Raw genomic sequence first — 13,073 nt, forward strand, 5'->3', positions numbered from 1 at the left:
GAAGTCCCGTAAATATAGTAGTAACTTTAAAAAAGGGCAAGGACAATGCCACATCTTTTACCTACATGCAAATCTGTTAGATAGTTAAACATAGGTATGTTAATTGCTAATTATCAAACATTTATGTGCACTCATTAAAAAGAAAGAAAAAATCTTACTGTGCAAAAAATTAGGAGAAAGGAAAGGGATTTTATTATTGGGAGAAGGGATTTTTCTTACTGAGAGGAGGCATTTTATTTATTATTGGGAGAAGGGATTTTATTATTAAAAACTTCACAGTGCTATTTACATTTTAGAATTCTGTAAATACTGAGGGCTACAGTCAAGATAAAGAAATTATTGTTTATTTATTTTTGAGACAAGATGTCACTCTGTAGCCCAGGCTAGAGTGCAGTGGCATCTTCATAGCTCAAGGCAACTTCAAAACGCCCTAGGCTCAGCCTCAGCCTGCCTCAGCCTCCCATGCAGCTGGGACTGTGGGTGTGCACAGTCATGACTGGCTAATTTTTTTTATTTTTTTAAGGATGACATCTCACTGTTGTTCAGGCTGGTCTTGAATTCCTGGCCTCAAGTGATCCTCCCACCTTAGCCTCCCCGGGTGCTTGCATTACAGGTATAAGCCATCATGTCTAGTTTAGATAAAGAAATTAATGATGTCTTCTATCTCAGAGAAGTAGAAAGAGTTCTGAGATGATCAACTTGGATCTACTTCTGGTCTTCTAAGAGGAATCTGCATGAGGTCCTAGAAGGAAAGACAGGTTAAGAAGTGTGGGACACTCTCACGTATGTCAGAGTGCCTGTCTTCATAGATACTACCCAGCAATGTGGCATTTCAACTGAAAATATGGTAATTCCCAACATAGTAAATGTATGGTACTGTAAGTATACTGTACGTGTGGAATGGGCAAAGAATCTGAATACGCAACCAAGAAGTAGCTAAAGAAAACATCCTGGTTCAGCTCGGCATCTGTAGCTTGGCCACATGCCCTGGGGCTTGTGGGTTCCAAAGGCTCATGCCTGCTAAACGACAATGACAACAACAAAAAATAGCTGGGCTTTGCGGTGGGCGCCTATACTCCCAGCTACTTGGGAAGCTGAGGTAAGAAAATCACTTAAACTCAAAAGTTTGAGGTTGCTGTAAGCTGTGATACCATAGCACTCTACTGAGGGTGACATGGTAAGACTTTGGCTCAAAAAAAAAAAAAAAAAGAAAAGAAAAGAAAAGAAAAGATCCTGGTTCCCTATGAAGCATTCTGATTCCAAAAGGACACGAATAAAAAGTAGAAAGAATCCACTCCCAGGGGTAGATATGAAGGTTTTTTAAAATGTGAGAATAATCTTAGGGTTTTTATTATGGACTGAATTGTGTTCCCTCAAAATTCTTAATGTAGAAGTCCTAACCCCAGTACCTCAAAACAAAACTGGATTTGCAGATATGTCCAAACGAGGCCATTAGGATGGGCCATAATCTAATTTGACTGGTATCTCATGAGAGGAGTAGATGGGGCATACGGAAAGACACGCCACCGGTGTGGACACAGGAGAGCATGTAAGGACTCAGCAAAGTGGTGGTGGCTATCTCCAAGCCAAGGAGACAGTCCTCTGAGGAATCCAACCCTGTTTCCACCTTGATCTTGGACTTTTCTGGAGCTGTAAGAAAGTAAGTTTCTTTTGTTTAAGCTACCATGTGTGATATTTTGTTATGGCAGCTCTAAGAAACTAATACAGATTTGAAATGTCAGTGAATATCCATGTTTAAGCTTTGATAAAACTTTCTAAGGTAAAGTGTAAAGGCCTTTTGTTTATTTTCAGAGCCTGGCAATGTCAGGAGGGGTAAGCCAGCTGGATGGGGCTCGTGATGCAATGCTGATGTGTGACAGAGAGAAAGTGGAACTCTTCAATTTCCATTTTTTTCCCTCCTGAGTTGAATGATCTTCAAACTGAAAAGGGCTGAAGAACTATTGGTCACTTATAATAAATGTCAACAATTAGTGACAGGATTATAGAATAAGTCCTAGCTAAAGTCCTGTTCTAAATGAGGGCTGGGTATGTTCCCCTTTCCCAAATTCATAAATTGATGTCCTAACTGGCCAGTACCTCAGAATGTGACTGCATTTGGAGAAAGAGTCAAAGAGACAAGGTTAAATGTGGTCATCAGGGCTGATCTAAATCCAATACGATTAATGACCTTGTAAGAAGAAGAATTTAGGACACACAGAAACACGGAGTGAGGACCCAGAGGAGATGGGCACCTGTAAGCCAAGGAATGGCACTGAGAGGAAAGCAACCCTACTCACCTGTGATCTCAGACTTCTAGCTTCTGAAAATGTGAGGAAATTCATTTCTGGTGTTTAACCCACCTACTCTGGGGTATTTTGTCATGGCAGCCACAGGAGACTAACAGAGGGCTCATCTTTTGGCTCTGACTTATGACCACTTTTGGTGATATTTATGGGCATAAATCACAGCCCAAACACAAGATGACAGCAATGTGGCTCAACAGCACTGCACACAAAGTAGAGCTGGGAGATTTGGTGGCGAGGGTGACCAAACTGAGTCCACAGGAGGAAGTATTTCGTAGTTACTGAAAAAGTCATTCAGACTTCAGACTGAGGTGGGCAACAGACTATTCCACACTGCCTGGTCACAGAACTCTTGCAGTGTTGTAAAAACACAGACAAACTAGATGCACTTCTGGAGCAGAAAAGCCAAGAGTGTGCATGGAAGGAGCTAGAAACCACGCCATTGACATGACTGTTGAAGGAGGAGCCTGTTTTTCCTTATGAAGAGAAGACTCTGGAGGCACAAGCAGCAAGAAAACTGTGGCAAATTACAAGGGTCCAAGTGAATCTTTATAAAAGCAGAGTATGAATGTCTTGACTCAATAACTAAGAAAATGACGTGAAGGTTATGTTAACCAGTTTGATGAGAGTATTTCAAATTGTATATGAAAACAGCACACTGTACCCCATGATTGCATTAATGTACATAGTTATGCTGTAAGAAATAATAAAAAAAAAACTGGCAAAAATGTGGAGCTCTGCAGCGGGGAGCAGACCTGTTCTGCTTGGTGAGTGGGGATGTAACAAGGTTATGTTGAGTGGGAGTTTAAAGGCGATGAATGATGTGGGCTTTAAATGGGGTAAGAACTTTAAATGGGGTAACTCTTCCAGTAACCAGAAGAGCCCAGAGCTAGAGGGCACTGTCTAAAGAGCTAGTGAACATCTCACAGATGGAGGCATGGAAGCCTAGAAGGAGAATTTATTGTGCAATTCCGATTCCAGCAGATAGGTGGTTTTCTCCCTTCCCAGTTTTGTATGACTCTAAGTAGGGATGTTTCTCTGTTTCCTGTTCAGGGGATCTGGAAAATACCCCAAGGCCAGAAACAGCTTTAATTGCAGAGCAGAGGAAAGGGCTGAGAAGCAGAAAGACATCAAGATTTCTGAGGAGCGATGGAACAGGAGACCTTGTAGGAAATGTCCATCATTCTGACACAATCAGCAGTTAATCATCTTTCTCCAGGAACATCTTGACCAGGGGATGTTTCAGTGTGGTGAATTTCAACAGCGGAAAGAGAAATTGCTAAATCTAAGAATTTATATTTTTACAGACTATGACCTCATCTCTATACCGGATGGACACAAAGTTCATGTGCAATTTAAAATAGTTTATCATAGTAAACTCATGCGAACTTTATGTCCACCCAGTATTTTTGAATTTCATGTTCAATAAAAGTCTTTTTAAAAAAACTGTTCCTCCTTCCCAGGACTGGCTGCATGGGCAGATAGCTCTGCCATCTCACAGGCCTTCTGCAGGGAAGAACCCCAGGCTTGGTTCAATGCTCTGCCGTGCGTGGCCATCTAAAATTTTTTTCTTTCTTTCTTTCTTTAGTTTTTTTTTTTTTTGAGACATTCTTACTCTGTTACCCTGTGTAGAGTGCCATGGCATCATCACAGCTCACAGCACCCTTGAACTTTTGGGCCTAAGTGATCCTCTTGCCTCAGTTTTTCTATTTTTCTTATTATATCCCTCGGCCGGTCTAGAGCCCTCCCTCTAGCCCTGTGTGTCTGTTGCTCTTGTGGAGACTGGTCTTGAACTCTTGGGTTGAGGTGCTAAGTAGGCCTCCTAGTGTGCTAGGATTACAGGTGTGAGCTGCTGCACCCCAACCCATCTTAAAATTCTTCATCTTGGAACAAGAGTCCCACATTTTCATTTTATACCAGACACACCCTGCCAAATTTGTAGCTGGTCCTGCTTCCTCCCCATCTTTGGGTGGCCCTCCTGTTTGCATTTGATGCCTTTTTTTTTTTTTTTTTTTTTTGCTTTCTTTGTTTATGCCAACCTGGGAGGAAGAGGGAATTGTGGTGGTGGACAGACCTGTTAGGGAAGCAGTGTAGAGCTGGAAGGCTGCCAAGTGGGGTTTTTCTCCCCCCTTAGGCTATTCCCTGTGGTCCCAACTTCCTGCCGCTTATTTTTGCTGTCAGACGTGGGAAAAGTTCTTCAGTTTCGGTTTCCTGACTTATAAATGGGAATACAGATAGTAAGGGCCTCTTTGGCTTTTGTAGGAAGTAAAAGACCTACAACTACTGCAAGCTAACAAATGCTTGTCATTGTTTAAGATATTCAAAGGAAAAAGGAATCCACAAGTCAGGACTGAGTGCTTAGAGCAGGGAAGGACAGATGATAACATTTAGGGGACCTGGGAGAGAAATGCTGACTTCTCAGGAAGGATGTCGGAATGCCCCTGGCTGAGTCATCCTTCCTCAGCCCGGGCATAGCACTAGCAGGGGAGAGAAAAGTAGGCTGCCCTGCAGCCCTCCCTCCAGCCCCGTGTGGACTATGGCTAGTGACTAATGCTACTTCAGGTCAAGAGCAGGGTATATCCATCCAGGCAGTTCTAGATCATTCTAGACTGTCTAGACACTAGGCCTTGGACGGTTTGTGTTTAATATAGGACGTGCCTTCGCAGAGGGTTCACGTCTAATTCAGGACAGACGAAATGAAGGACAGAGTCTGAGGCCAGAAGTTCTTAGCTATGGGGGTCGAATTAGAAGAATCTGTCAGAATCTCTTCCCTCCTAACTTTTACTTCATCTCCACCTCAGATGGACGGTACACACCAATCTGGCTCCCCTTCCGATCTCTCTGACCACCCTTTCTCTAAAAAGTGAAAACAAAACAAAACAACATGTAACCGCCCTCCCCCGCAACAAAAGCCGTCCTCCTTTCAAAAAGAACTAAATGGGTCGCCAGGTCTCATTCCTTCCTCCTTTGGTTTGTCCTAAACATAGAAATTGCAGGTTGCTCCTGGCTGCTTCTGATGGAAAAAAACCGAGGGTTTTGCTCTCTCAATAAGCAGAGAAATCCTTTTTCCTTTACGCTTTGCTCCTTCCTATTCTCTTCCAGAAACGTCTGCTCCACCTCTTCAAACCGAGACAAAACCTGAAATGCGGATAAAAATGCACCCAGCAGCAGCCCTTTATATGACATCCCCGAGAGGCCTGCGGGGTCGGATGATTCAAGCTCACGGGGACGAGCAGCGAGCGCTCCCGACTTTTCTAGAGCCCAAACGTCCTACGACTCACCTTTCCCTGATTCCGCACCATACCTCTCCCAGCCCCAGACTGTCCCTCCTACTGTTCCTGAAGCCCAGGTGGGCTGTCGGCAGGAGGGGTGGGGAGGGGGTGAGGGCACGGGGCGCAGGCAGAGCCCAGCGCGCAGCACCTGTAGGCGCGGGGCGACCCGGCCCCTCCCGGCGCGCGCGGGCGCAGCTCTCCCTCGGCTCCGCTAGGGGTCCCTCTCGGGTGCCGAGCGGGGTGGGCTGGATCAGCTGACTCGCCGGGCTCCGAGCCCAGCCGCCGCGCTCCAGCTCCGTCAGTTTCCTCGGCAGCGGTAGGCGAGAGCACCCGGAGCAGCGCGAACGCGGGGACCCCAGGAGACTACAGAGGCGGCGCGGGCAGAGCAAGGGCGCGGCGGATCCCACTCGCACAGCAGCGCTCTCGGTGCCCCGGGCAGGGTCGCGATGCTGCCTGGTTTGGCACTGCTCCTCCTGGCCGCTTGGACGGCTCGGGCGCTGGAGGTGGGTGCCGCGCCTTGGAAGGCTGGGGGAGGCGGGGAAGGTGGAAACCCGATCCACACTATGTCTTTAATCTAGAGAAGTCGGGGGCTGTTAAGTGACCCTTCGCCGCCTCTCCACCCCCGCTTGCGGGTGCCCTGCGCATCCCCAACTCTGGCCCAGCCCTGCCCCGGCCCGCAAAGAGAGAGCGGGCGAGGCGCTGGGGTGCCCAGGTCCGCACCAGCCTGGGTAGAGAAGAGGAGGGGGCGACCCAGAGCTCCAACCCTGACTCAGTCTCTGCCTCGGGAGCGGGAGCCAGAGACGCAAGAGAGATCGGATGGGGGAAATGGGGAGGAGCACGTGGGGGAAAACCGAAAATGCAACGTCCCTAAATCTAGTCCCAGGCTCTTAAATCGCCCTTTCCTTTCTCTCTGCCCCTGGGGAGGAGGAGTCGGGACAGCTAGGGAAGCTGGGGACCCCTCGCCTTTCTGTTCCTTCTTCGCCGGGTTTCACCTTTCCTTCTCACCCCCATCCCCCTTCCTTACCCGAAACCTCATCCCCCTTCCCCTCCGCGGCTGCTGGCCGCTGTCGCCTGGGTGCGACCCTAACCAGCGCTAGGGTCGCGCACCGCCTTCCGCAGGCAAACTTTGTGCAATTCTGCGTCTCCCTTTTGTGTAAGTTGCAGGAGATGGGAGGGGTTGGAGACTCACAGCTACCTTATACCTTCCAAGCCTGGACGTCCCAGGCGTTCGCTGGCACCTTCACTTTGCCCCAGAGATGGAGAAGGTCTCCGGGAACAAAAGCCACAACACCCCGCCCTCACCAGACCGGGGCGCGGTGGCTGAGCCGCCGTAGAGGCTGTGCGCCACCGAGGCTCCCGCCCGACTCCCTTCCCCGCGCTGCGCGTCTGTCCCGGAGGGGGCTGGGGCGCTGCTGTGGCCTCTAGTGGATCCTCGGGGCTCCTATACTTTCCACCCCCGGATCACCTCTGAGGCTTGTTAATTCTGAGCTGGGCTGTAAAGTCCTTGGGGGGAAATAGGCAGAGAGTAGGGTGTGCGTCTGCAACGGGCAGTGGCGGGTGGTGGGAAGGCACGGGCTCTACCCTCCCGTGCATCCAAGGAGGCGTTTGTCTGATTAAAGCGCGGCCTCCTCCGTGGCTGCACCGGGGACTCTGGTTTAGTCCCCCTGGGGGCGCAGGATGCAAGGGAGGGTCCGCAGGGTCTTTGGAGGGGTGGTGCGGATAAAAGGATTGAATTGAGTGAAGATTAAGACGGAGAAGATGGCGCCTCTGCAGTGCAGCAAAGAAAAGCTCTGTGGAGGCTGCAGCCTGGTGAAATCCACCCACCACTAGGTGTATAACAAGTCTTTCCCATTCATCCAACTCGGGAACAGCAGCTAACGCCTGTGTACACTGACTATTTTTCTTTTGATCTTAAGATGCCTAGAAGTTGTTTGCGTGACACTTGGGGTAGAGGAGGTTGTATTTCTCACCGTTTGGGTTCCTGTTTGGTATCTTACCATATGCAACCTTCCTTCCCCATTTTTCTTCTTCCTTTCCCCCTACCTGATAGTAATTTTCCAAAAAAGCAATTTCTGTAACTCTGCTGAGGCTGTACAGGCTATCACACCATTACAGTCTTTTAGTTCCTAATTTGCAAGATCACTGAACTTTTCCCCTTCTGATTTTTATCCATAAGGGGCTCAGGAGTCACCTTAGAGCCAGTTAAGACAGGTTGTTGTGAGAGTCTGAGAATTTGATTTTCCTTGTTTTTTTAAAAAAAATGCTTAATGAAGGGAATTCTGATTTCTCCAATAATTATTTCAGTTTTCTTGAATGGTCTGCCTACAAATTAAAAAATACCATAACCTTTGTTTTTGAAGCTTTTGTCAAAACTTAAACATTTAAGTTTCTTGAGCAATTTCGTTTTATGTATAAAAAGAGGCAGTATGCAGGCAGATAGAATTTGGACTCATTTTTTGGTATGTTTAATTGCATCTCTTTGCTCTTTCTGCCATCTTTTTGGATATTTTCACTGGCTATTGTCACCTCCTTTAAAGGGTGGAAAGTCCATTTTGCAAAGTATTGGTAGAAGGGTAGATAATTCCCTCTCATTCACTCTAATGAGATTTGAGGGCGATTTATCCAGGTCTGTGTCCATTGAAAAGAGGTAATTACCTGATGACTGTCTTTTATAGAGCCTAGAAAATAGGTCTGCTGCAGGTGGCTCTGAAAAAGAAACAGAAAAAGGGCAGCAATCCTGGGGCCTTTGATTGCAAGGAAGCATGGTTAGCGGGTGGGTTGATGATTTTGCCTGGCATGTTGGTAGAAGTATGTGTTTAGCAAGTACTCATTCATTTAAACGTGCTTCTTCTTAAGTGTAATTTTCCTGTATGGAGAGCTTAACCTAGTGACGATGATCTTGCTTTGGTGATGGTGCTAATTCACGGATGATAGAAACCCGACTGCTAGTGACTAGCACTGCCCTCACACACAGGGTAGTGCAGCTCAGATTTGGTGGTGATCTGTAAGGAGTCTCTGTTTCTTGCTAATCGGTAGGTAACTATGATAACAGGCAAGCTTAAAAGCTTCTTTCTTGTCACCCTAACCAGCAGAGGCCCCTGAACAGCACTTGCAAGGCTATTAGTACTGCAGAGAAGTTACTAGCTGGAATGATAATTCCTGGTTCTGATTGAGAAAAGGAAAAAGAACATGCAGTGTTGAAATGATGACTTAAAAAAAATCAATAATGTGATCCATTGACCTGTATATTAGTTTGGAAGAAAAGGGAGAGGTTTTGTGTGTGGTTGAGGTTTTTCCTTGTTGCTAGAGGATCTATGTTATGTTACTGTTTATGATAGACTAGATCCTTTTATATAATTACTTGTATGAATGTTGTCGATTATTCTAGAAATAAGCTTAGCTCTTATTTGCCTTTCTTGTAGCCACTAAACTACTGAAGAAGTAGATTACACTCATCAGAAATGTATATTCTGTTCCTGCAGATTGTATTACCTTAAGAGATGTATAAAGCATCTTTCATCAATACGTTTTTTGAAAATTCCCTACCTTCTGTCAGTTACAAATGTAAAGGTAAACCTGCACAAATACACTTTAAATGCAAAGCTTCCAGAATGCGAGGTCGAGCCTAATTTTACATGTTTGTACTCCCCCCAAATCCTTGGACTTCCAGGAACTTTAAAGGGTAACTAAAACCCGCACATGATTATAAAAAGAATGTAGAATGTGGTGAGTATGAAAGGAGCATACAGATGAGGTGGTATGCTGAGTAAATATGTCACAGAGTAAATTTCCTATGTTTAAAAAGTAAAGGAACAATGGGATGACATAATCTTGGAGCATTTCCTAGTAGTAAATTTCCAGCCAGGTTTGTATCTTAGGCCTGGGGATTGAAGGCTGAAGTCTTTGCATGTACGGTATTTGTTTACACGCCCCTCTCCACTTCTCCGTGTGCGTGAGTGCACGCACGTGTGCACGCACACACACACACACACACACACGTGCCCACACACTCTCAGGGGCCTGAGTGTCGTGGGCAGAACTTTGTCTTCATCTTTCTATTCCTCATGCCTGGTTTAGAGCCAGGCGCAGGTGAGGTTCTTAAATAGTGGAAGAGTAAGCAAGTGCGGGATGTGATTAATCTCTCTAGCTATTCTTTTGGGAAATTTTTATTGATTCTGTTTGGGGGCCAAGCCCTGTCCCTTACCTCTGAAGTGGTTGTGGTGAACAAAACAGTCCTTTCCCTCATGAAGCTTCCAGTCTTGTGGGGGAAGACAGATAATAAACAAATCATCATAAATACAGACTCAGGGAGCATGGCAGATGGTTGTGCAGGGTACTCTCTGGCCAACAGTAGAGAATTAGAAATAAGGAGTTACAGGGCTGAACGAGGGGCTGAAAGCAGGACCTGAGAGTTCTGATGCAACATCTTTAGTTGCATCTTGATGGAGGGGTGTGGATGATGAAAAAAGTGATTTGCTGGGCTACAGTGAGAAGGTGGGGGACAAATCAAAATGTTCTGTTTGGTTTCGGCTGGTGGTTTCCTACCTTGACTATACTTGATATGAAATCTTTTCTCTGTTTTTATTTTAATGTTTAAAGACCTTGATAAAAAAAAAATAAAGAAAGAAAAAAATCCACAAAGACCTCAATTGGCTTTATTTGATTCTAGATTTGGCCAACAACTTCTTCCATAAAATAGAATCTGTTTTCCAATGAGTCAGGCAGAGGAGTTTGGTTTTATAGACAGGAAAAGGGCTGAAGAAAGCAGAAATAAAACACATCTTTTCCTTTTTATAGTGGGATCCCAGCTACAAATACACAGAGTGGGGGTTGATGCTAAATGCCATCTTCTGCATCTCCTTGAGAATGCTGTCACCCTGTGAGTCTCCCAGCCAGTACACAGATACACCCTGCTGGTGGGTGGGGGAGACAGAAGGTGGCAGGCTGGGGAACGTAAGGGGAAGGAATGAGCTCCCCCCTCAGTGAGTAGCATGTTTAAGCAATAAAATGTATATTTCTTACTTTTTTGTTGTTATAAAAAGAATAGCAGACAGTACCTCCACCCCCAGACTCATTTTGCAAATGACAGCAGTAAAGAGGAACACGTTACATAACTATTTCATTAGTTTAATATAAATAACTTAAGATATCACTGTTTCTGTAAGGACACTAGTACTTTCCTAGCAAAAGAATGGTTCAGCAAATTTTCATCTACAGAAGAGTCTCTGTTAATAGATACGCTTTCCTGGTACCTCCTTAGAAGTAGAGATCCACCAAACTGCATTAGAATGATTGTTGTAGGAATAAAGTCCTTTTTTCTCTAAGTCCAACTTAAGAGAAAAAAATGTCTGGACATGTTGATCAGTTACCAATCTTAGGAAAAAATGATGCTTACTAAATTAGCTAGTTCAAACAAGGTTACAGAAAACTCAGGTTCACATGTATTATATCTTAGCGGCAGTAGAAAGCTAAGAGGCAATTTTTATTTATATTTATTTCGTGTGGCTACGTTCTGAAGAAACATGAAGTACAGATTTAGTTTGAACGTTTCTAGGATTATAATATTTTATGAAAGAAGATGTTTGAAAAGGGGCAGATGAAAGATTTTTAGAAGCTCAGCTTTATGGAAAGAACGAGGGTTGCCCTCACATTCATAACATTGATTTCAATGCCAGGCATGATGTTAGGCCAGTAACACTGAGTCATTCTCAGGTGTGTCAAGACCCAGCAGCGCACACTAATTAAGAGGCGGGCCAGCGCGAGAATGCACTGCACGGACATAAATTCTGACTCTGTCCCTTTAGAGCTATTGACCATGGGCAAGCTTATGTGCCTTTTTTTTCCTTTGTAAAATGGAATATGATTTTTGTAGTTATTAAGGATTGAATTGCTGTATGCAAAATGCTTGAAACAGTATACACCTTAACATGTATGTCATCTGATGGCACAGCATACGCACTGTGTGAGTGTTTGTTACTGCTACCACTAGGTAGGAAGATGGTGATGATGGGAAATGGACACATTTAAGTCTCACTCATGGTTTCACTTACTGACAAATTAGTTCACTTACTGGTCAATTAAGGGTATTCCAGAAGGCCAGGCACAGTGGCTCATGCCTGTAATTCCAGCACTTGAGGTTGGTGAATCATATGAGCTCATGACTTCAAGACCAGCCTGAGCAAGAGTGAGACCTGTCTCTAAAACATAGCAGGGTATTGTGGTGGGCACCTGTAGTTCTAGCTACTAGGGAGGCTGAGGCAAGAGAATCAGTTGAGCTCAAGAGTCTGAGGTTGAGTATGATTCCATGGCACTCTATCAGAGATGACAAAGTGAGACTCTGTCTCAAAAAAAAAAAAAAAAGACTACTCAGGAAATCAGTAGTTCTCTATGAGAATGAGTGATTTTGGTTTAAATTTAAAAAACACATGTGTCAGATAAAATTTTCAGAATATATGTTGTAAAATTTCACTTATTAAATATATATCATATTTTAGTTGGCTTTTTGAAAACTATTAAAATGATTCATACTTACTGAAAAATTTAAAGCAGCACTGAAATGTGCAATAGCATAAGCAGTTTTTACACAAGTGGGGAAGACCTGCTCTTAATGTTGTGCACTTTGGCATCTTGCCACACATGTCTTATACTGAGCAGGTTTACACACTGGCTTGATTAACTGCACTCTGAGTTGGCCATGAGTTGTATTCAGGGAGCTGTGAACAATCTTGGTTAGGTTTTAGCAAGACCTTTTCTAGAAAAATGAATAAACTGGCTTTGCCAATCTGGGTGGAAATGGAAGATTTCGATTGTCAGCAAAAGAATTTTGGTCCTAGAATGGAAGCTTCAAGTAATGTTCACCCAAGGACAAGCAAACCCCAAAACAGACTGCTTGAGCAGGCAGCATTTCTCTAAGAAGTAAGTTTCAAAATAAAATGGATTATTTAAGCAGCTATATGACAGCTATCAAGGCTTTAAAAAAAAAGACTTTATAGTGATCTAGTACTTAATTAAGCCATACCTTTAAAAAAAATCAGCGTATTTTGCTCATAAAATGTTTTCGGTCTCAATTTCAAAATTAAGCTAAGGCTACTATGTGTAAGTACATGAAACTGAGACTACTATGCTTAAATTATGATTAACACATTGAAGAATCAAGAAGCAAAGTCCTAAGGAATCTGTATGGATTTTTTTCTTTCATTCTTTCCTTTTTTTTATCTTGAGACAGAGTCTCATTAAGTCACCCTCAGTAGAGTACAGTGGTGTCACAGCTCACAGCAACCTCAAACTATTGGGCTTAAGTGATTCTCTTGCCTCAGCCTCCCAAGTAGCTGGGGCTACAGGTGCTCACCACAGTGCCCGGCTATTTTGTTGTGCTGTTGTCATTGTTGTTTGGCAGGCCCAGGCCAGGTTTGAATCCACCAGCCCTGGCACATGTGGCTGGTGCCCAAACCACTGGGCTATAGTTGCTGAGCCTTTATATGGATTTTTTTTTTTTTTT

General features: G+C 44.5%; 1 protein-coding gene across 4 annotated transcripts in view; it reads left to right on the top strand.

Annotated features, from left to right (window-relative positions):
• Window positions 1–5,822: 5,822 nt before the first annotated feature.
• Window positions 5,823–13,073, top strand: part of APP (amyloid beta precursor protein) — a 272,685-nt gene continuing 265,434 nt past the window's right edge. For all 4 annotated transcript variants that reach the window (XM_023509699.1, XM_023509700.1, XM_023509703.1 and 1 more), the window contains exon 1: window positions 5,823–6,078. In XM_023509699.1, the coding sequence (XP_023365467.1) occupies window positions 6,022–6,078 (57 nt within the window). In that variant the 5' untranslated portion in view covers window positions 5,823–6,021. The remainder of the gene's footprint in view (window positions 6,079–13,073) is intronic.

The sequence above is a fragment of the Otolemur garnettii genome, unplaced genomic scaffold (genome assembly GCF_000181295.1).
Source record: "Otolemur garnettii isolate 467f Iridium unplaced genomic scaffold, OtoGar3 scaffold00009, whole genome shotgun sequence".
Classification (NCBI taxonomy): domain Eukaryota; kingdom Metazoa; phylum Chordata; class Mammalia; order Primates; family Galagidae; genus Otolemur; species Otolemur garnettii.